The following is a 21,600-nucleotide window of genomic DNA, read 5'->3' on the forward strand; positions in this document are numbered from 1 at the left end:
AATGGGATTAAATAGATCACAGACCTATAAAACTTCGCTTAACTAGGATTTTCTAAAAGTGGGCTAAGACAAACTTTAAAGGAAGATTAATGACTGCAGCAAGTTGCAGAAATAGAATTTAATACAAGATGAAAGATAATTTATGTGTTATTCTCTGCTCCTTTTGCTGTTATTGACGCTGTCTGTATTTAAATGAGCTTTGCCAACTTTAAATAAAACTATGGTTCTCAACACAATCCCTTTTGTATAATGTCGTCATAGGCTTTCTTGGCAAAAGCTCCATACGCCTCCAAATAAAAATGACCAGGTTATTATTGTGTTTATTTTCTTCCTTATTTTGCCTCCATGACAATATAGGATTGATCTCAGGATATTTCTTTATTCTGAAGTACTTTGTATTGCACAATGCAATGAGTGCCTTCTGCACGGTAATGCATCATAGGCACCTACCCAAAAGTCAGGATTCAGCATGGAACTGAACTATGGTATGTCTGTGGGACCATCTTAAAGTACCTTGTTGAGTAATGGACTAAAACTGCTCTGGCTAGGAGAAAACTGCAATAATTCAAGGGAAGTGAATGGCTTACTCCTGGTTTGGGACTTCTTAATTAGGGGGACTTCTTAATCAGCTGTTACAATTTGTAATTCAGGAAATAATTTTTCCGGTAAAGGTAGGACTACGCAAGCACTAACCTTTCAGGAAGGCAGCTCAGTGACCACCTTTATCTGCAAAGGAGCTTCGAGGTCAAGGAAAACAATTAGATTTCATCTACATCCAGCACCACAGAGAAACTTAGCGCCCATCAGATGAGCTAACCTACCAGCAGATAAAGGAGGAATGACTGCAAATCAAGGCCCAGAGTTTTCAAGCTGAGCACCCAGGGGCTTGACAGCACAAAGATCACACTGAGCAGAATTTCAGTGAAGTGCCAGTGGTGCCTTTTGCTGTCCATCCTTTCATAGGCAGACCTCCAGAGTTTCTGCTGCTTGCAAAACAGCACCTCATGGGATCTTGTGGCATGATGGGGCTGTAGGCTACCTCTGGCTAGAGCCAGCAGCACCTTCCTAGCACTTTGCTAAAGGACACGCTACCAGGAATATCTCACTGCCACAGTGCCTCTCGTGCTGCTTGACCACGTCGGATACTGCTGGTCAATAAATTAAAAGATTTAACAGATTTAACAGAGACTAGGTCTATGGGAATAATATCTTGAAAGTTCACAGGAGACTGGGTATTTATTGGAGAATGGGTGTGCAGTATGGCAGCACACTCCACAGCAAACTCCAAATGTCTAGTCAGCATCTGCACAGTGCATGGCACCGGGTTCACCAGGGTGCACAGTTCTGGGAGCATGGACCCACCTTTCCTGGTTTGGATATACGCTTTATGGGTACAAGCAGACATTTTCAAGGTCACAGGTAGCTCACACCTTAAGCTCACTCAGCTCACGAGACTTGCCAGGACAACGGATTATATATTCAATACATAGCTCATTTCTGTGATTATTTTTTTATATTAGATACTGATCATTACTCGACAAGTATTCACAAATCAAATTCCAAACATGATCTTGAGAATACAACTCCAGCTACTCTTTTGACATGCTTCTACTCCCCAGGCAATACCTAGAGATCAGGACACTAAGTTGCACCCGAAGTGGCCTGGAATTACAAATTGAACCATATTTTAGACAATGTTATTGAAATGTAGGTGTGAAATTTTTTTTTGTCCTGTAGCTGCCTGCACACATCTGCATCTATAAAATTTAATGGCAGATCTTCAGAATTGCAAATGGCACTATAAACTCCAGCAGTGAACCAATGGTGCCTATCTTCTCTTTCTGCTTTTGAAAATATTCCCCAAAGTGAACTTTAAAAAAGCAGGCAAAGCCTTTCAATCTGCCTACCCATACATCCATAAAAACAAGTTCATGCATAGAAGCTTGGAGGTTATAGTTGACTAGATCCAATGGCAGTCACACATCTTGAGTGCTTTAAAAAGAATCAACCCATTAAGCTTGTTGAGAATCACTGTACATTCTGCATTGCTTCAATAACTACTGCCTTTGCTCTACTGACTGTGTGCTGCATTTAAATCCACGCTTCATGTATGTCTTTTATAAATACATTGTTGTGTTTCACTTCAACCATCAGGTAAGCATGGGGCTAGTGACCACAAGCCTTTGGTTTTTGGAAACCATTTGATGAAAACCAACACTGATATAAGTTTAAGATGTGGACGAGGTCCAAGAACCAGCACTGTATTTGTGACAAGTGCATAAGAGGTCTGATACGGACTACTGCTTTTGAAGCTTAATACCAAAATGTCTCATCAAAACAGAATTTTTAATCTACCATTTTTAAACCACCATTGAGCTACTAAAAAAATCTTGATAGCTGAGGTCCCTCTGTACTAGTTGGACATCTCAGTAGTTATATATCCACCTGCACTGTATGGAGATTGTGCACTATAGAAACCTGTCTTTTCAGGGACAAACTCAAAACTAACACAGGATTGTGCTGGTTATTTATTGTATAAATAAATTAAAAAAAAATAAGCAGCCTGCAGTTATTTATATGGTTAATAAGCAGCAACTCACTGTTACTATCCTGACTTTCTGGATGGTCCATACTATGATGCAAACTACACATTACCCACATTTGCAGGAGTAATTAACATCATTATAGAAATTAATGACTATTATGCCACCATCCTACTCCAGCACTTAATACTACGTATTTCAGAACCTTAAATACATGGAATTATCAATACAATTTGGAAACTGCCATTCATATTGAGATTACACTACTATAATTAGATAGCTTTATTCTGTCTGCTACAATGTACAAGCAGTATATAGCACAAAATAATTTAAAACGTGGTTTAAGTACCTCTGATATCATACTGAAAGCATTTAAAACATTTTGTGGTTGTCAAAACACGAGGCAAAAACTAGAAAAAATTAATTGAGTCACAAGACATGCCAAATTTTTAAATAATATCAGTTGTTGACATTTTTAAGTTAGTTGCTCTGATTCATTAATTCTCATGGACTATACTGAGACACTATATTGCTCTCTCTGTGCAGATATGCCTTCAGTAAGGCTCTGTCCCAAAGTCCATTGCAATGGGAAAAAAATCCCATTGGCTCGAATGGTTTGGGGAAATTTTGCCCAAAACCACAGTGAAATACTGTGAGTGCTCATTTTCCAAGCACATAGCCTTATCTTTGAAATCGGAAAGAAGTAGGAGATGTAATTTTCATCAGTACAGGCAAGCGGCTGCTGCTATTACTCTCCAATGGAAGGTTCTTTCTTTACATAATGCGCCAGTCTTACCGACCAATATAAGGTTTGTTGGCAAAGGTATCTGCAAGGTCTCTCCAAAATAAAATAACTGATCCACTCTTGTTATAATACTCCCATCAATGGAACCTCTTTGCATGCACCAAAATACTGTCAGAGGCTATATTCTTGGCTGTGTACATTTACCTTCCAGGTGACCCTAATGCTTTGTGAAGATATAGGCTCAAGTTGGACATCCTGAGGTGGACCATCAGGAGCTGCAAAGAGAGAAGAGAGATGCATCAAAACTGGCCCTCACAGCACACAGAATTCAGCACTTTCACATAACATGTCACCAACTTAACACACCAGCAGCACAAAGAGTTGGATAGAGTCAATGTCATATAGAAAACTGAAGATACCACTTCATCAAACAAAACCAGAGCCTAGCATCTTGATCATTCAGGTGTCATCTCTGGCCAACAGTGAAATACAACACATGCCAAAACTTAGCAACCTGGCAAATAAAATAAGAGTGAATAACAGTGACTTTTCTTGTATAGTGATACACTTACAATGCTGTTTCTGTTTTGTAAATAGGCAAGACATATTTTCAGCAGTCAGAACCCTGTAGGTGATAGAAAGGCAGCAGAACCTGTTTGAAAGCAGGTGAGATAGGAGCTCCTCAGCCGACCTTCATCATGTCGCAAAATTTCCAGTGGAATCCCCTTTGTTCACTGGAGACTGAGCACATTCAGTCAAATATCAAGTATTTTATACACAAAACCCTGCACACTTTACCCTCTGCCCCTCCCCAGTGTAAGTATCCTAGCCTGGAAAGCAGGCAAAAAATAACTGCCAGATGGAAAAAGCAAGCTGCAGCTCCTGCCTGAGTCCGGAGGAGTTTCATTCACTATTGATATGCTGCCGAGGGTGCGCATGACGCTTTAAAGGCGAATGAAAAAAGAAGGCCCTGAGTCTAGGGGAACCTACTTGTCAGCTGGGCAGCTACAAAGCAGATCAAGAATTGGCTGGGACTGAATGGAGAGGTGTGAAGTAAATTGCTTGCTCAGCGAGGTAAATCATTGTAAAAGAAAGATCTGAAGAAAGGAATGGAGTGATCTCAAGCTGCTGTAGAGGGTTCCCTTGATGCAGAATATGGCCTCAGTAAAAGGTATTAAATTAAGTTTAATAGCATGACAAAGGAAGTAAAGCAATAAAAAGGGTGAGATGGGGCTGTTAGAGGTGGAGCAGCAGTAAATGACAGCTGCAGTGAGAGGAACCAGAACATTTTGCTTTAACTGATGAAAGCAGAGAGACCCAGAATACAGCCTATAATATGTTTAAGTTATTAAATATGCCCTATTCTGTGCCATTGTTGACTGTCCTTCATACGGGAAATTTCCAAAGGTTGAAAGAACTTTATTTCCATTCCCCTTGCATTAATGTACAGGAAGGAGAAGTGGAAAAAGTCCACTGACAAAAATGAGGTCTCTATGATTTTTTTGAATCCTGTCCTTGATACTGTCCCCCTGCTGACAAACATGAATGCCATTTCTCCAGGTACATTATAATGTAGTGGAATATGAGCAAAGCATTTGATCCTAAAAATGGGTTTTAAAATGTGCACCTTAAAATCTTGACTTTTCCTTGAGAGACCCCAAGTGTTTTTACAGACCCGAGTAGTTAACTGTTCCTAGCATACCATGGTGAAATGTTAAATAAGAAGTAATTTATTTTATATACTTAATGTCATACAGAGCTTGTGACAAAGACATAAAGAAAACCCAGATATCCCAGCTTCCTCTATTGATTTCAGTGTTAAACAACAGCCATATTGCTTTTGCTTTTCCTGACAAGTGTTAGTGCAAGTGTGTACTTATAGTCTATTTTCCAGCACAGGAGCTAACTGTCATTATATGGAGGGAAAGATGTGGTCTGTAAGCTTTGAAATTATGCCATTCTTGACTATCCTTTTGCCACAGAGAACCTTTATAATTAGTGCTGGGCAACTCATGTTGCTGTAATATGTGATACACAATCTGCGCCCCTTGCCAGTAGCATGGTTTGAGCTGTTCAGTTTTTATATTGTCTTTCTTGGATGTCTATCTTGCTCCCTTCTCGTTACCTTCTCTCTCATTCCCTGCACCCATGCTGTTCTCCATTTCCTATTGTAAAAGCAGAGAACAGAAGTAAACAGTGATCAAAAACTGATGCTCCTGTACATTGCACACTACCTGAAATCAAAACCCAGGAGACAAACATCACATATTCTGCCTAAGCCTGACCTCCGCTCTTCCAATTGTTCCCTAGGTAGATCAGTGACTTTTGAATACAGTTCCACACTGCTGGTCTTTTTCTCCAGATAGACAGCTCCTTAAAAGACAGCGACAAAAGGATCAATTATTCTGAAACCTGGTTACAAAGAACTGAATAAAACGTGATGTTAAGGTTCCACCCTGTTCATGGGGAAGCTGTTTTTTTATTACAAGACCAGCTGCTGATCCTGACAACTTAATTATCAGTCAGGAAAAACTCAGCAAGTAAGAAATATTCCAAGCATGGCTGAATAAGAGAGAATGAGAGAGTAGATCCAAGATCCACCCCTCTACTTTGATGTATATGCACAAGGAAGGATGGGCTTTTTGAGGATACAGATGCTGCTGGCTGGAAGAATGGATAAGTATGTTTTCTCTAGTCATTTCACATTTTCATTGAACAAAGGAAGAGAAAAACCCTGATCAAATGATAAATATTTTGCAAACAAACTCTTCACTGTTAGTAAAGCTGTTCACTGAAGGCTCGTAAAAATGTAAATACTCTTCACTCCTTTCTTTTCACTAGGATGAAAAAGGACACTTGGTGAAAAAAGAAATGCAGCTCACATTGTCTCCTGCTTACTCTACTTTGCACTGTGAGTCCTTGTGTCCTGTTCTTATTCCAAAAAAGTCCTTTGGAACCAAAAACGTTCTCCTGACGAGGGGTATATTTTCACTGTAGTCAATTCACCCACAGAGTAAATGAGTGGGAATTACACAGTTGTATTCATATGAGCTGAACTGAAAATCAGTCACGGAGTGTTTAAAGTTCAGACCAACATGAATCTTGAAAAAGAAGTAGGTTTTCACTGCCAGGGCACTGTCACCCAGATACTTGCATTATGGTTTTCCTCTCAAAATCCCTAAAGAAGGGAGCATTGCTGACTTAGCATAAGATAACAGGAAAAATAAAATTAGCAAGATAAAAATGTGTTTTAAAATACAAATGAGCAAGCTCCTTTCTGGTCAAGACTTTTCAGAGTAACTGCACCCAGTTTCATGGCTAAGGGTGTTGAAGCTGCTTGCGTTACTCTCAGCTGTACACCTTTGTACATTGTATATAATTGCAACATATATCTGGCAGAAATATTTATAGCCATTCAACATTTTCATTGCTAATTGCTGAAATAGAGAGCTGTAGCCCTCTGCTTTTCACCCATAAGTCTTTTCCGCTGTCACATGTAACAGGTAGGCCTTGGGACGTGGTAGGATGCACAAGGCTGTGCTGTCCTTATCCATCTGCCACTTCTGCTAGCCCTGAGAAATAAAAATAAGACGGCACTGGAGGGCAGCAGTTTGAGTGCACGAAAGAGTGACTCCGGCCATCAAAGTGAAGATGCCCGCATAGCCCTCCTGGCACAGAAACGTGTAGCCATGTAGAAGAATACATGGCAACAAAGAACAGGGGGTTGACACTAACTAATGACAGCCAACGGACTTACACGGTAATCAGAAAACTAAATGATGGGTGGGGTAGCGGATGGAATACCAAAGGAAGGTACGTTTCACGTAGGTCAATGTTCTCAAATGGGGGTAGCTTAAATGAGTTACTTATACTGAATCCCTGGGCATCTAAGGAAAGCCACAAAACCCACAGGGGAGGAACCACCACTAAAAATAGGATGTTGTTGATTGAGTTGCCTAACTATAGATATAGGCGTGCCATTTCCAGTACCCCAGGCTGAAAATTTGGAGCACAATGTCTTCTTTGACCACTAGATGACACTGAACGGCTTTAATTACAGGCCTGCACGATGAAGTTGCAAAAGTCACAATGTTTTATGGGAACAATTCAGTATTTCTTTCAATGCCGCTGCAGCAACATAAGCAGCATTTCAAGTAAAGATTCCTCATATCAAGGAGCAATAATTCCCAGCACGATTTAGATGCTACAGAACCAGAGCGTACCTGCTTCATCTGTAGTGATGGTGAGCTCATTGCTGGCCTCACTCTTGCCGATGCGATTCTTGGCATACATGCGAATGTTGTAAGTTGAGGAAGGGTGGAGGTCAATGATAGTGGCTTGATTTAGCTGAGGGGAAACATCTTTGGTTCTCTGAACGGAATCCCAAGAGTCTATTTAATAAGAGATTAAAATAAAACAGACAAATAAAAGATGATGTTAGCATTGCTAACACAAGCATGCAGTTAAACCGTCTCACAGAGAGGGATACTGCCATTGCTGATTAACCCAGATAACGCCTGCTGCTACAAGCAAATCGAGTGATCACCTTCCTTGACAGCACTCTCGACTGCTCCAAGCGTGGTGCTGTGAGTAATGGGATCTCAGCCCCCGGGTCCTCAGCAAAACCGAGGAAATACTGCTTTGCCTTTTTTTGAGGAGGTGGTGAGAGTGGCAAAGATTGCCCAGTTTTGTGTATGTGTATGTGTGTACATACCGTTTTTTTACCATCGCTACACTGGAACAACTGTGAAAAAGATGGGAGCTGCTGCCCCACAGAGATCCTCACTCAGAGAGAAGGTTGGTTGTGCTCCAAGAAGGGAGGAAAGGGAGTTAATAAACAGGAATGGAGGGCTCTTAGACTAGCAGAGATCAGCCAGAAAGTTTGATACCAAACTCCAGGAGCTCAGACCATAGGTGAACAGTGAGCAAGAGCTTGGAGTACTTTGCTGGCTTAGATGTGGGGCTCAGCACCCTCCAGGACTGATGCTGTTTCCCTGACTCGTGTTAGGCTACACGAGCAGTTTAATACAAAGGGAATGTAGAACCCTCTTAGCTGTTTCCATGTATCTGTAAAAGGAGGAGCACATTGTTATTGTTCATGCTTACTATTCATCTGTCTGTTATGTTTTTAATAAATTCTCCAGACATATAATAGGAAAAAGGATGGAAATTGGCTAAACACAGTAACCCCTCTTTGTCATCCAAGCATTCAATTGCTGCAAACAAAATAATAGAATCTCTCTGTTTAAAGCGTGTTGATGCCTTTTATGAGTTGCTGTCCTTCATTTCTTTCTTAGTGCAGGTGATGTTCCTCCTTTAACCTCTGCAGCATCCTACGGGGGATGTCACTGGAGGCTCTACAGGAGCGTTTTACAGTATGGGTCACTGTAGGCAGGATTGCAGAAAGCTCAACAGATAAGAAAGACTAGTTTAAAAATAGAAAGCTCACTCAGATACCAAATATTTGCACATACTGTGTAAATTCTTTTATATGAGCTTGCTAAAAGATGCACAAGTTGTCATAATGTCTGCAGCTTGGCTTGTTACAGAGCCTGTTTTCTTGTCTGTGTGGCTTAGTTTACTCAGAAAACATTTAGGAATCAGACATTAAGTGCTAACCAGATTCACTTGAATATATTTTCCCTTGGTTACTGAGTTTGTCACAGCTTCCTCTGAAGGATACTTTTAGAAGCCCTAAAGGAGTTATCTGCAGGCAGCCACAATTTGCTTTCAGTTTGCTTTCTTAAACCTTACGGAATTTCTTCAACTTTACAGAATTTTAACCAGCAGTTACACTCCATTGTGTTAAATGTTATATAAGCAAGAAGGAAACGCTGTCTGTTCCATGTACTACACCGACAGGAAAAGAATTTAAAAAAAAGACCCACTTGGTATGGAGAATGTATTAAATTTGACCTGATGAGGGTAATAAATTCTGTTAGTATAGTATGTATGTTATCAAATTGTTTAAGTTTTTACTTGGTTGTTTGACATACTGAGTCAAACAGTGGTCTGAGTCCTACCTGAGTTGTAGGACTCCGTAGTACATATTAACTGCTGACATAAAATAAACAAATTTGAAAAATTCTTGTAACTCTTAGTAGGTTAAGTAATGACATACCACGGAGAATGAGAGAGATGAAAACTCAGAGTCTTCTGTACTTCTAAATGCAGGTTTCCAGAGTTTATTTATGACTGATGCATGGACTTCAGAAGTGTATTTTGATACATGTATCCCCTTTTTGAAGGGTAAAATAAACCTACAAAAGGAATCCCTCCAAACTGAGTCAGTCCAGAGAGAAATTAATCAATTTCTCACCAAAACTGTTTCCAGTTTTGAAAAATTTAAGTGTTAATAAGAAAAAAGAAGGAAAAAAAATATTTTCTTTTCTTCTGGCAAAGCCTAAAAATATTTGCTCGCGTTCAGGTGGTAAGTAATTGAGTGAGATATTAAGATTGACTATTGGCTGTTCTGGTTTTTATTGATGTTGCAGAGTGCTCTAAAATCTACTTACCTAGAAAGACTGAAAAAGCACAGAAAACAAGCAGCAACGGGCTAGTAAAAAAAAAAAAAAGTTAAAAAAAGGAGTGGAATTTTCAACATATTCTTTATTCCACTCATAAAACGTTGCACCCCAGCACTTCTCAGTGTTACAGAAAATGCACGCTGACACAATGATCTATGAAAAATTTATGATTTTATGAAAACCAGCAGCTTTCCACCCGTTCCTAAAACACAGGTTGAAGCTTCGGGATTGCTCTGATGAAGACAACTAGGGCCCGTTCGCTCGTTTGGGGGAGGCGGGTGGCTGCCCGCCCCAGGCCCGGGCCGGCGCTGCCATCCGGTGGCCGCTGCCGGTACTGCACCCGGCTGCCGCGCCCGGCCGCCCGCCCCGCTGCTCCCGTGGCGGGTTTAGGGGGGAACCCCCCAGCTCTGCGAAGGCATCTGCGTCCTGAAGGATGCTCAGTTCACACGAGAGCACAAGCACAGTCCCCTCCCTTCAGATCAGGACTGAAGCGGAACTGATGTTCGGTTTGCCCCTCGGCTTTCCCTAATGGCATAAAAAATAAAAAGGATGAGGAGGGAGGCACGAAGAAGGACCCGCATACCTGTTCCTACCTTCAAACCCTTTTGTACACTTCCGATGGAAAAGTCTGATGGCTACACATCAGTGGTTTCCATGAAGGGCCAGGTCTGAGTGCCACGGGTACATTTCTGTACAGACAGGCATTGTATCTCAGTACTGAAACAGCCTGAAATGCTGAGCTCCCACTATTCATATTGCTCCTGAATGGCAACTGGACCCTACAGATGCCACCTACCCATGTGACAGGCAACTCCATGCTCCTTCCAGAGGGTAAGTAATGTGTCTTTTTTGTCTATGGCATGGCAGGGGTAGATAGGATACATGAGGGCAGCACCGTATAGTGAAGTCCATGCATGATATGTGGTCACCTGCACATTCTCTGAAACTGAAAAGTTCTGCTGTTTTCCTTCTAGAGAAGCCCAGATGATGCATCCTGCTGTAAACCCATTTCTGAGCCCTCAGGGTAAGCAACATACGTGGAAAATTCTCACTAAACTCAACTGTGCAATTTACAGCTTTACTTTGGCCTTGGCAGGATGTTCCCTGAGCTTACCATCTGCGTTCGCGAATGTTTTACCTAAGTTTTCTTCTGTCCCTTTGATACCTGGAAACTGTGAGAAGTTTTCTTAATTCCCTCTTCTTTGTTCTAACTTCCCCCAACTACCCTTGCAAGTTCTTCAGAAACCATTTTTGGTATTTCATCTTCTTGATGATTTAATTAATGACAAAAATCGTGTCATTCGCAAGAATTCAAAAACCTGATACTAGTTTCCCCAAACATTCAACCTCAGATCCTAAAAAGTGACATTTCTGTTGTTTGCAGTGAGATGAAGATAATCTGCTCTTTTTAGGACATGACCTCCAGTCTTCAAATACAGACAAAGAAACATTTTCTCCAACACCAATTCTGCCACCCAGTATTTTTTCTTTCTTTCAATTTTTTAACCTTTATCACTATGTTGTGTCTTGATGTTTTCACCCAATCTGATGGCACTTCATTTGCTGTCTTGCTATCGATTTATCATGCCATATGAGAAAGACATAATTTTGCGATGCAAGTTCACAGGGATTACCACTTAATCTTTGCCGGCATTATGCATTATCACTTGAAAACATTGAACTAAATCTAAAAAAGGTGTTTTAGAGCTCTGAATACCCTTTCCACCACTGCTTCAATCAAAGGAAAGTAGCTCAATCTTCCTAGATAGGGTTATGCTGAGTTACATGATTCAGAAATACAAGTGATGTTTTAGGGTGAGAAAGGAGCCTATCAGGCAAGAATGACTCTCAAAAACTGTTCTGGAGCAGGTGGATGGTTGGAAAGAAAGGAAAAGAATCCTTTCAGAACAAAGCCCAGAAACTTTTAGGTATACATGTCCCTTGAAGGCATCCTTGCCTAGTCTACATTTCCAAAGCTGATTTGTTTCCTGACCACAGCCTCAGTGGGGAATTTTCACTTGTAATCTTTCAGGTACCATGCTCACCTGTACATTATCGATTTCATTTACAAAGCCAATGCAAAAACGGTGACTGATGATTTAACACTCTTGAAAATATTTTATCTAGTAATGAAAGCATCACAACATTTTTTGCCTAAGTAGGTAAAGTACAAAGGAAATACATGATGCGATGTAGACAAATGAAGAATAGTAAAGATGGGCAGTAGAATAATTTTTTAAAAATTTGGCAAATTTTAGAATTTTATGAACAAGTAACTTTTTAGATCTCAGAACTAAAGGGAGAAGACTATAAATGTACTATACTTGCTTTGATAAACAGAATGTTTCACTGATAAGCACACATAGAGCATTCCTATTAGTGGACTACATCCCCTTACAAATAGTGTAACAAACTCCAACATAAAATAGTACAATATAATTTCTCAGTGTCTTTTTAATCATATGTAAAATACAAAAACATTGTTCCATCGCAATTTCCTTTCTAGTCCCTTCTCAAATCATGACTTAGGGACAGTGCTTAACAATGTGCCTAAGTTTAAGTGTGATCTTACATCACAAACATAGTTCCAACGCACCTTGAATGTTTTTAGATTTCAACAGACAGTGAATATTTTTGGGGCTTAATACGTACAGGAACAGGAATACTTCCCTGACTTAGGAGGTTACATTTTTTTTCTTAACTATTCACCTCATTCATCTTATTAGATGTTCATTGATGTGAATACATGATGACCTAGCAGAAAGGTATCTGCTCGCATTGGCCTGCCAATATGTGCCACTGATCTTATCCTTCAGACTGTTATGTTACTGAAAACTCTGCATGGTGCTTCAGCACACTATCACACAGCTTTCTTTGTCTAGAAAGTCTCATAACTACCCTTTTTCACTGCTAACTTTCCAGGGAAGATGCCATGTACTCGTATATCGATAGAAAGTAACTTCTACAAATCAGCACTACAGGAAAAGATAATTTGTAAAGGCAGGTATTTTTTTCTACAGGGAAAAATACAAAATGAAAAGAAAAAAAATCCAAATGGACAAAAGATAAGAACAGGGACGACAAATCAGCTAGCAAAACCATCATACCAGCTATCATCGAGAATGGCTTGTTTTACAACAAAATTTGTTCCCCTTACATGTAGGTTTCTCTGGTAAGAGGGAGAAGCAGCAATTGCTAAACTTAACGTCCTTACTTCAAAAAAAAAAGACAAGAAATGAAGATAAATCTTACTGTGGAAGATTAAATAAACCATGGTAAAAATTTCCATCAGGCCGTTTCAACTTATGAATTATCTTTTACGATACAAATTCAGTGATGAATGACTAGCAATGGGGATTACTTCAGAGGAAGATTATTTCTTACCCGACTTGTTCTTGCACTCGATATCGTAGCCGGTGATTGGGCTGTTTCCATCAAATCCCATGGTCCATCTGAGGGCAATACTGCGCGCTCTCACCTCTCGGATTTCTATTTCAGGGGGGTCGGGGGGCTCTGAGTAAACACACACATGCAGTTTTAGTGAGAAGAAAGCCCGTATTCTTAACAAGATAACATTAATGAGCGTGGCACTGGCATAGCTTCCTGACGGTAAGCTCTCATGGCATTTTCTGCGGTCACTCATTAGTAGCCTGAGCCAGTTAATCACCTGCTGAAGAATACTCAGCAGAGGGAGGAAAAGTCACTTCTCAACTAAGAGTCACTGATGTAATCTTGAATACTGACTTCCGTTTAACCTTCTTATACGCAACATAGAGTTGCATTTCTTAAAACACTCCAGATTGGACTACTCATGCTAGAAAAGATTTTTGCCTTGAACACCACGTTTCACTGATACTTCTACAGTTTTTACACAAAAGGCGATAGTGGAAATATGAATACTAAACTTAAAAGTGCTAAATTTGATGGGGGAAGGGAGTAAAATTTCTATCTCTTTGAGTATGTTTAAAAGTCTCCATTTCATAACAGAATAGTTCTATAACAGTATAAAACGACACTAAATCCTCTTTCTGCCTCTAGAGTTAAGGATGTAAATTTATACCCATTCTAATGCCCCTTTAAATTGTCATGGCAGTTTAAATGAGCAGTGGTGTAACTGAGAACCTGTCCCCACACTCCACCTGACTTTTTCGACAGGGCTGTCTTGGGCATTCACTGAAATGTACTGTTACTTGAAATCAAGAGTGGGGAGAAAGAAATTTGCAAGTCTTAGAAATTTGTTGTGTGCCTGCTCAAAGGCATACAAGCACAGGAACAAGCATCGCGCAGAAATAAGCAGTGGCCGGTGGCTGAGTCCTGCCCGTGCCCTGCAACTCAAACTCTATCACCTCAGCCACTCCAGGACTTGCTGCTGTCTGCCCGAGAGAAACCCTGCGGGAGGGGAACCCCAGCCCCAGGCAACATAGGTTCCTAGAGTTTGCATTGTGCAAACTGATTACAATTTATTTTGACTGATTAAACTTGAAATATTTTGTTTAAAGATCCACAGTAGGTTTAACATTTCTCTAGAGATAAAGTCAGATCATTTTTGCTTTATTTCAGACTTGGGTTTTAAGCACATTTGTTCTTTAAAAACAAATGCAACCCTCTCCCTCTCCCCCCAAAAAGTAACCCCCTCATATCCACTATCCCTACTGAAGATGATGGTTTTATGTATCTTTAGTAGATTGTCAGCTAGTGTATTTAAGAAAAATTCTCCTTATTAATTTGTGCAGATCTAGAAAGACTGGAGCTTATCCTTTATTTTCATTTAATCTGTGACGCTGGAAAATGAAAGACTGAGCATCTTAATGCAGCCCCTCATTTCTTGGACAATGAGGAATAAATTTAATTAGGAATCAGAGCCTCCCTCCCCCAACAGATTTCTGAGGATGGCATACACTTACTGTACTACAATAGCTGTGTTTTTTTCCTTATGTTGTCCTCTTCCTACCTTGCACAGTGAGCTGAATTATTCCACGATCCTCCCCATAAGAATTGATGGCATGGCAGGAAAAGAAGCCAGAATCTTCACGCACAGTTGGCAAAATCTATAGGTGGTTTGAAAAGAAGTGATTGATTGAACAGCATGCAGAGAAAATAACAGCTTTTCTGTATGGTGCAAGAAAAATTGTACAAACTGTTGTACTTGACAGTAATAAATAGATACTGCATGTTATACACAGACATACATATGCATAGTAAAGCATCCAAAATACTGAGACTTATCAAAACTAACAACACCTGGGCTGAGGAAGCAGGCTATCAGCTCTACACATGTAGTCAGGAGTTGGAGCACCACCTATCCCTGTAGCTTCTCATTAGGAGTCTTGTTTCCAGTTACTCATAAGTTTGCCAAGTACTTAACAGTTGGCTGAAATTTTCCATACAAAATGGTGCCTCCTGCTGCCTCCAAATTTTTCCAGTTATTTCTGAAAATAACTCAAGTGGCTGAAGTCTGTGTGGAGGAAATAAAGGTTCAAACACTGGTGGTGAACCCTGTAGTATTCAGCATGGTGCCTCATAATAAAATTTTGGGTGGTCTTTCTTTTCAATTTGTTATTTAATAACATAGAAACTTATAAATAATCTTTACGTACATGATCATAATGATATTTTTCTACAGGACCACTGCTTCATTCAATGTACAAAAGGGAGGGGATTTTTTTAAATGAGCAGATATTCCAAATACCATTTTCTTCTTATTGTTCAGAGTGCTGCTCCACACTTTATTTACTGCACACAGTTCAAACTGTGCCCTGAAGACAGACTTATGCATTTTCTCATAACCTTTTCTGTGGCATTCACCTGTGCAATACCCATTTCAGAAACATGAGTGAATTTATTTTCATAAACCCTGACATCATGAAGAGTATTACCACCATTTCGTATGGGGAATTAAGGAACCAGACATATGATAATGTTTGTGGCTGCTTGACAAGTTGCCACATATTAGCTGAGCCATGGTAACTCCACGTGCTCTTTATTCCTCAGCAAAGCCAAGGTAACACGAGCACAACTCTCATTCACCACTGGTTAAGATAAATGGATTAATTTCCCACTCGCTACAAGGATATTGGAGAGTTATTATTTGAGATGTGGTAACTTGTCAAGCTGTGTTAAGTTGCACATGTGGCTGAGCTTTAAGATAGGAAAACAAAATTTTTCAGAGCCCAATTTGATACATCTAGGGCCTTCTTTTCCCCCTCAGAGTCCTTAGCAATAAATAGCATTTCATGTGTTCATAACAGCTTCCATTGAGTTAAGCTGCAGCTATGAGGGCTTAGTACTTCTGCAAATCAGACCCCAAGGGCTCAAGGCAAGTACCTAGAAAACAAAGAACACACAATTATTGGCCACCTGTGAAAAGTTTGGTTTCAATGATCAACCTTGCATCACACAGTGTCTTTCATTACTCAACCCTAATTCAACTCCAGAGAAAATCCAAGTCATGCCTGACTGAGGCAGGGGTCCTGCAGAAAAAATAAAAGCTGAGTATACAACTGAAGATCACATCATCATGCACACAAGCAAAAGCACTGAGTTAAAAGCTTCAGAGACAACTTTAATCCTGACATTTTCTATTTTGGGGGCATTTTATCTCTCAGAAGTCAAAGGTTTTGTATGTAACATACACATGGATGTAGAACACCACTACCGTACACAACTGCTTCAGAAGAGAATTCTCCAAGCAGGTCTCCAGCCTTCCAAAAAGAAATATTGTTGTGCATCCAGGCATTATCTTAATTAAGATGAATGAGGGCAGAGAGGTCTAGGGGTCTATCCTATAATTAAATATTATTCAGAACACAAATATACTAATATGAACAAAGTCATACATAGAACTTATTCTTCCTCATAGAAATCAATGACAAAGCTCCCTCACAGAGAGCAAACCCAGATTTTTACTAGATATCATCCAACACAAATTTTGGCTAGTAAAGAAAGAGATGTATCTTCAGAGTTACACTAGAATATAGACAATCACCACAGAGCTAGAGAATTATTTCCTTGAGCCTGGTAAAAATGTTTTTAAGAATGTGACTGAAAAATGGGAAATCAAGATTTTTGACTGAGAATCTATATGATTTTTTAAAAAATTGTTTTAGATTCCATAGAGGCACATGTAAAAATGTAAAGGAATGGACTGATAACTTGCTCATATTGGTAAATGTTAAATTTGAGTGGAAAAAGCTGTATCCTGGTATACTGAGGGCAACATCACCCATTGCAGGTGACACCAGAACAGCAGAAGTTTCCTGTGCTTCCATGGCACGTTGGGGAAACTTAAGTCCCTAAAACAGCAGTGCCACTCATGTAGCCCCTCAGGCTGACCCAGGTCACTTAGGAGTTAACAGAGACCCACATACTGATTTGTCAGGCAAGTTGAGATGCATGGTTCCCACACCACCAGACAGCTGCCTGTCACAGAAGCAGAAGTGAAGATGCAGACTATGACGGTTTGCTAGGTGGCTTGGTGACTTGTGCTACTGTGTACAATAGGTGCCAAATACTACTGGCAGCAGTAGATATATTACTTATGTATGTACACGTGCCTTTTCCTTCCATCTCACTTTGAATCCGATGACTAACATGACTTTGTAAAATGGTCTCACAAGCCCCACAAAGTCGAAGGGAGGAGAAAAAGTACTTTAAAAAGACAGCATTTTTATCTCAAAACAGCTTAACAATTTTGGTGAAGGTAAGCCTGACACACACCAGAGCTAGGGGTCAGGTATGCACTCAGCACTTATCAGCAGTGTACTCAAAACTGAGCTCTGCCGCCCCAGGAAGGGCAGTCTAAGGCATGAGCCACATTGCTCCTGAGACAGAAGGGATGGGGGGGCTGCGAGCCAGGCTCACTGTCTTGTTGCCTCTGGAGCATGGGAAGATGGAGACTAATTTTTTTGGGGGGTGGAATGCAGAGGTTTCCTCTACCTCCTCCTGCTGCCAGCTCTCCAGGGCTGCACCACGGATGGAGCGAGCTCTGACCTTGTAGGGCAGAGGTAGCTGTGGATCCCTATCAAAACCCAATCAAGCACACTCTCATACATGTAGATAAGTTGTGGGTCACTTTGTTTTCTTACCTGCAGAGTAGAGATCACTTCATCTCCAACTTCCTTGGTGGAAACAAGGTAACGGGACATTTCGGGGTTAATGATTCGGTCTTCTTTTTCCCAGCGGACTATGATGGGTTTCTCTCCATGTGCCGTGCAGCTCATCTCTTTCTTTTGACCTTGCGTTGCCAAGGTGGTATTTGGATAGGAAGTTATCATAGCTGGGACTGAAAACAGACAAAACAAAAAAAGATCGTTCTTCAGTGAGCTGACTAGTCTGATGATACAGGGTTGGCCCTTCACTGGTCTCATTCAGCTTGTCCATATTTGACCAGATGGCCAAAAAAGTGAGAAATTATTTTACTTTCATTCCTGTGTAAGAGAATTTTCTTAAGATTGAAGATGGGCCTCAAAGGGAACTTAGTGGACAGGAGCTGGGACTGGACAGCGGGGCTGTAGAGACAAGAAGATGCAAATCCAAAGGAAGCCTGGCTCCATTTGTTTTCCTGCTCACAGGACAACTTGTAACATAATTAAAATATTCACGATACATGAAGGTACTATAAGTAATAAGCATTCAGATATGGGGCCAATAAAGAACTGATAAAAATTTCTTGTTCTTTCTGATGAGCTACTGTTTTATTTGCTGACAGAGGTACGCTCTACCATTTTGTATGACAGTAATGACCTATCAAAATGAGGGCTTAATTAAACCAGGAGCTCTGCACCAAAGAGCTTACAGTCCATGTATGTGCTGAGTGCATAGTTAAACTGTACTGAACATAAAATATAATTAAACTGACAATAAACCTAGCTAGATTTGAGGTTTTATTGTATTCAGAAGGTATTTGCAGAACAGTTTGGGCATAATTGTCAACTTCATTAATCATTCAGGACTTTAAAAAATTTTAATCTTAAAAAAAGTATTCTCTTGCTAGCAAGAATAGGCTTAAGCCCCAAGCATTTTCACATTTTGGAATAAAAATTTTCTGGAAATAGGAAGAAAAAATCTTCAAAACATTTTACTGCAAATCCCTCAAAACATGGCATTTTTGAAACAGGATGATCTCTTTGGTGTCTTGAGTAGCCTGTCCTTTCCTTCCCATATGATTTGTCCACCAATGAGTAACATCTGGGCATTTGTAAGTAGGAAGAATCAAAGCCCATGAGCCTGTCTTTCAGTTCTGGCCCTTTACTTGCTTGGGAGAAGCTGGAAAGCCCTGGACAGCACACAGAACTGCTCTCTTCTCAATGAATCTGTCCACTTCTTTCAAAGCATATGAGGTGGCAGTAAAGAGTCCCTTCTCTAAGCTCTTGCACTCCAGGGCTGCCTCCTGCAATGGCCCCCCTCTCCTTGTTTTTATGCATCAACACTTGCCTCTTCGTATCAGAACAACTCACTCATTCCATCTGAACTTCTCTGGGTCTCTATTTCAAGAAGATGACATTGGCACGGGACCTGATTTGAGGCCTTCCCGCTCTTTCCTCCTGCATAGATTGCATCTATTGCTACTGAACAGCAAAAAAACATCCTTATTTAAATGAATTACCATAACTGCTATTCTGAAATGTTAATGCTTGGTGGCATGACCTTTTCACATGCCAGAGTTGTTGATGCGTGGATATGACAATATGTCAGGATGTAGCCCTTTCTGTACAAAGGCTTCCTGAACCAAAACAAACCAATTTGAAAATTAACAGGGCTGTAGAGCTGTGGGTTAGAGTTACGAATGGGATCTAATTACAGGCAGAACTCTTAGAAAGGTCTTGTGTGAGACATGAGGCTTTTTAGGCACTGATATGCATTAGTGATGAGGTACGTCTTGTTTAACTGTTTGGATATTAGGTACTGATTAGTTTTGTCAAAGAGGAGCATTCAAAGAGAAGAAATGATGAATAATCAGAATAGAAAATTAGGACGAGTCTGATTCTCTCTTCCAGAGAATGAAAATACCTTCAATTTTATCTGGTGTTTGTCCAAGTGCTAATACCCACAAGGAGGTTACTTTCAGAAAGTCACTTTTTGTGGCCATCTGCTCGTTGCTTCAAACACAGAAGCTAGGGTACTAGACCTACGCAGCTGCAGACCTGTGGGTCCTGTATGTGAAGGTATGTGCACTTGAACATACCTGTCCTCATTTCATATATATATTGAAAATAGACAGGCTTTTATATCCTTTTATGCCTTTTGTTCATCAATAAGAGACCCAATTCAAATCAACGTGAGGCTGTTAAGGAGTCCACATTACCGTCATTAGCTTGTGCCACCACCTTTCTTCCTTCCCTAGTTTTCCAAGCCTTCCACGTGTCCCTTTCTTCTCCATTTGCCGTGCCTCTCCACATCTCCCTCTTTTCCCCTCAATGCAACATGCTCCAGTCTCCTTCACCTCTCCCTCTCCTCTTCCTGCTGCAACCTCCTCAGATGATTGTCACATGTTGCCTAACCCCTACAGCAACATTTTCCTCCTCCAACCTCATTTCCCATCCCTAATTAAATCATGCCAACCTCCCAAGTCACCTAAGTGATTTTCTCTACAGCTGCAGTCCTCCTTATCATCAGTATCTCCTACTTTGAATTTCTCTGGTGTTGGAGGGAGCATGCGCTTAGCCCACCTGGGAGCTGAGGGGTGGTGTGTGCCTCCCCGCGAGGTACCTGAGCTCCCGGGGTGCCTGTGCCCCCAGGCAGGAGAGCTCAGCATTCGGAGCAGATGAGCCTTGCACTGGCAGGTCTACCCTCCTCCTGCTTCATGGGTAGGAGCACACAGTATGCACCCACAGAAAACGGGACGTTTGGATTTGGATTTAAATCCCACGGACCTCGAGGAGCTTGTGTCTCAGAGACTCCTTCCTCACTTTCAGGTCTCCTAAACAGTTGTCTACCAAGAGTCCCCTGATGGGTGACAGTGCCAAACCAAACACCGCGACTACCTTGGTTGCTTTTTAAAAAACAGAGGCTAGCTTATGAAGCTCACATTTTTTTCCAACAAACTTTCTTAATAAGAGCAGCATAAAACCATGTAAAGAAAGATGACTTTATTCCTCAGATACAGCTTTATCCCTGCTTATCCTTCTCTTCCTCTCACATAATCTTCCACATGGTTTCCTTATTGCCATAGTAATGCCTCACAGCTAAATATTTCCCCTTCCTCCAAAGATGATTTTTTACTCTTCACAATTTATCTCCAATGATCCTAAACCATAAGCTCTTCTTTTTATCTTCCTCTATGTCAAAAGATTTCTGGTAACAAAGCCACATTCCCAAGGATATTTTAGGCAATGTATTTCTTCATCCTCCAACTATCTTTAATCAAATTACTGATGCAAATAACTGAGATAAATATGCTGGCTCTTTACTGACAAAATAATCTAGAAAACTGTAAATAAGCAAACTAAATCTGTACTATATATGCATGAGATATTCTCTCGGGATGTCTTAAAAAAAAGTGAAGGCATTTAGCAATATATCAAAATGATTCAGATGCCATATTAAGTGTGTGTATCCTTTATATCTCTTCAAACACTATATACATTATATACACACATATATAATGATATGTATTTATATAAGAGAATTTTGGAAGGGAAGGGCATGTTGCTGTGCGTGTTCAAGGAATGCATAGCGTCATGTTCCAGGATTTTGGAGTAGGCTTCCCTATGGGACAAATTAATCCAATTGTCTCTCCTCTGGGGTTCTCCACGTCTTTCTCTGAAGGATACCATGTGGTGCTGGG

At 40.5% G+C, this 21,600-nt stretch overlaps 1 protein-coding gene across 2 annotated transcripts in view; it reads right to left on the reverse strand.

The window, feature by feature from the left end:
- Positions 1-21,600, reverse strand: part of DSCAM (DS cell adhesion molecule) — a 390,627-nt gene that overhangs the window by 105,779 nt on the left and 263,248 nt on the right. For both annotated transcript variants that reach the window (XM_075172878.1, XM_075172887.1), the window contains exons 10-14: positions 17,900-18,096; positions 14,767-14,863; positions 13,200-13,328; positions 7,512-7,679; positions 3,493-3,563 (exon numbers count right to left, since the gene is read on the reverse strand). In XM_075172878.1, the coding sequence (XP_075028979.1) occupies positions 3,493-3,563; positions 7,512-7,679; positions 13,200-13,328; positions 14,767-14,863; positions 17,900-18,096 (662 nt within the window). The remainder of the gene's footprint in view (positions 1-3,492; positions 3,564-7,511; positions 7,680-13,199; positions 13,329-14,766; positions 14,864-17,899; positions 18,097-21,600) is intronic.

This window comes from Calonectris borealis, chromosome 1, assembly GCF_964195595.1.
Source record: "Calonectris borealis chromosome 1, bCalBor7.hap1.2, whole genome shotgun sequence".
Classification (NCBI taxonomy): Eukaryota; Metazoa; Chordata; class Aves; order Procellariiformes; family Procellariidae; genus Calonectris; species Calonectris borealis.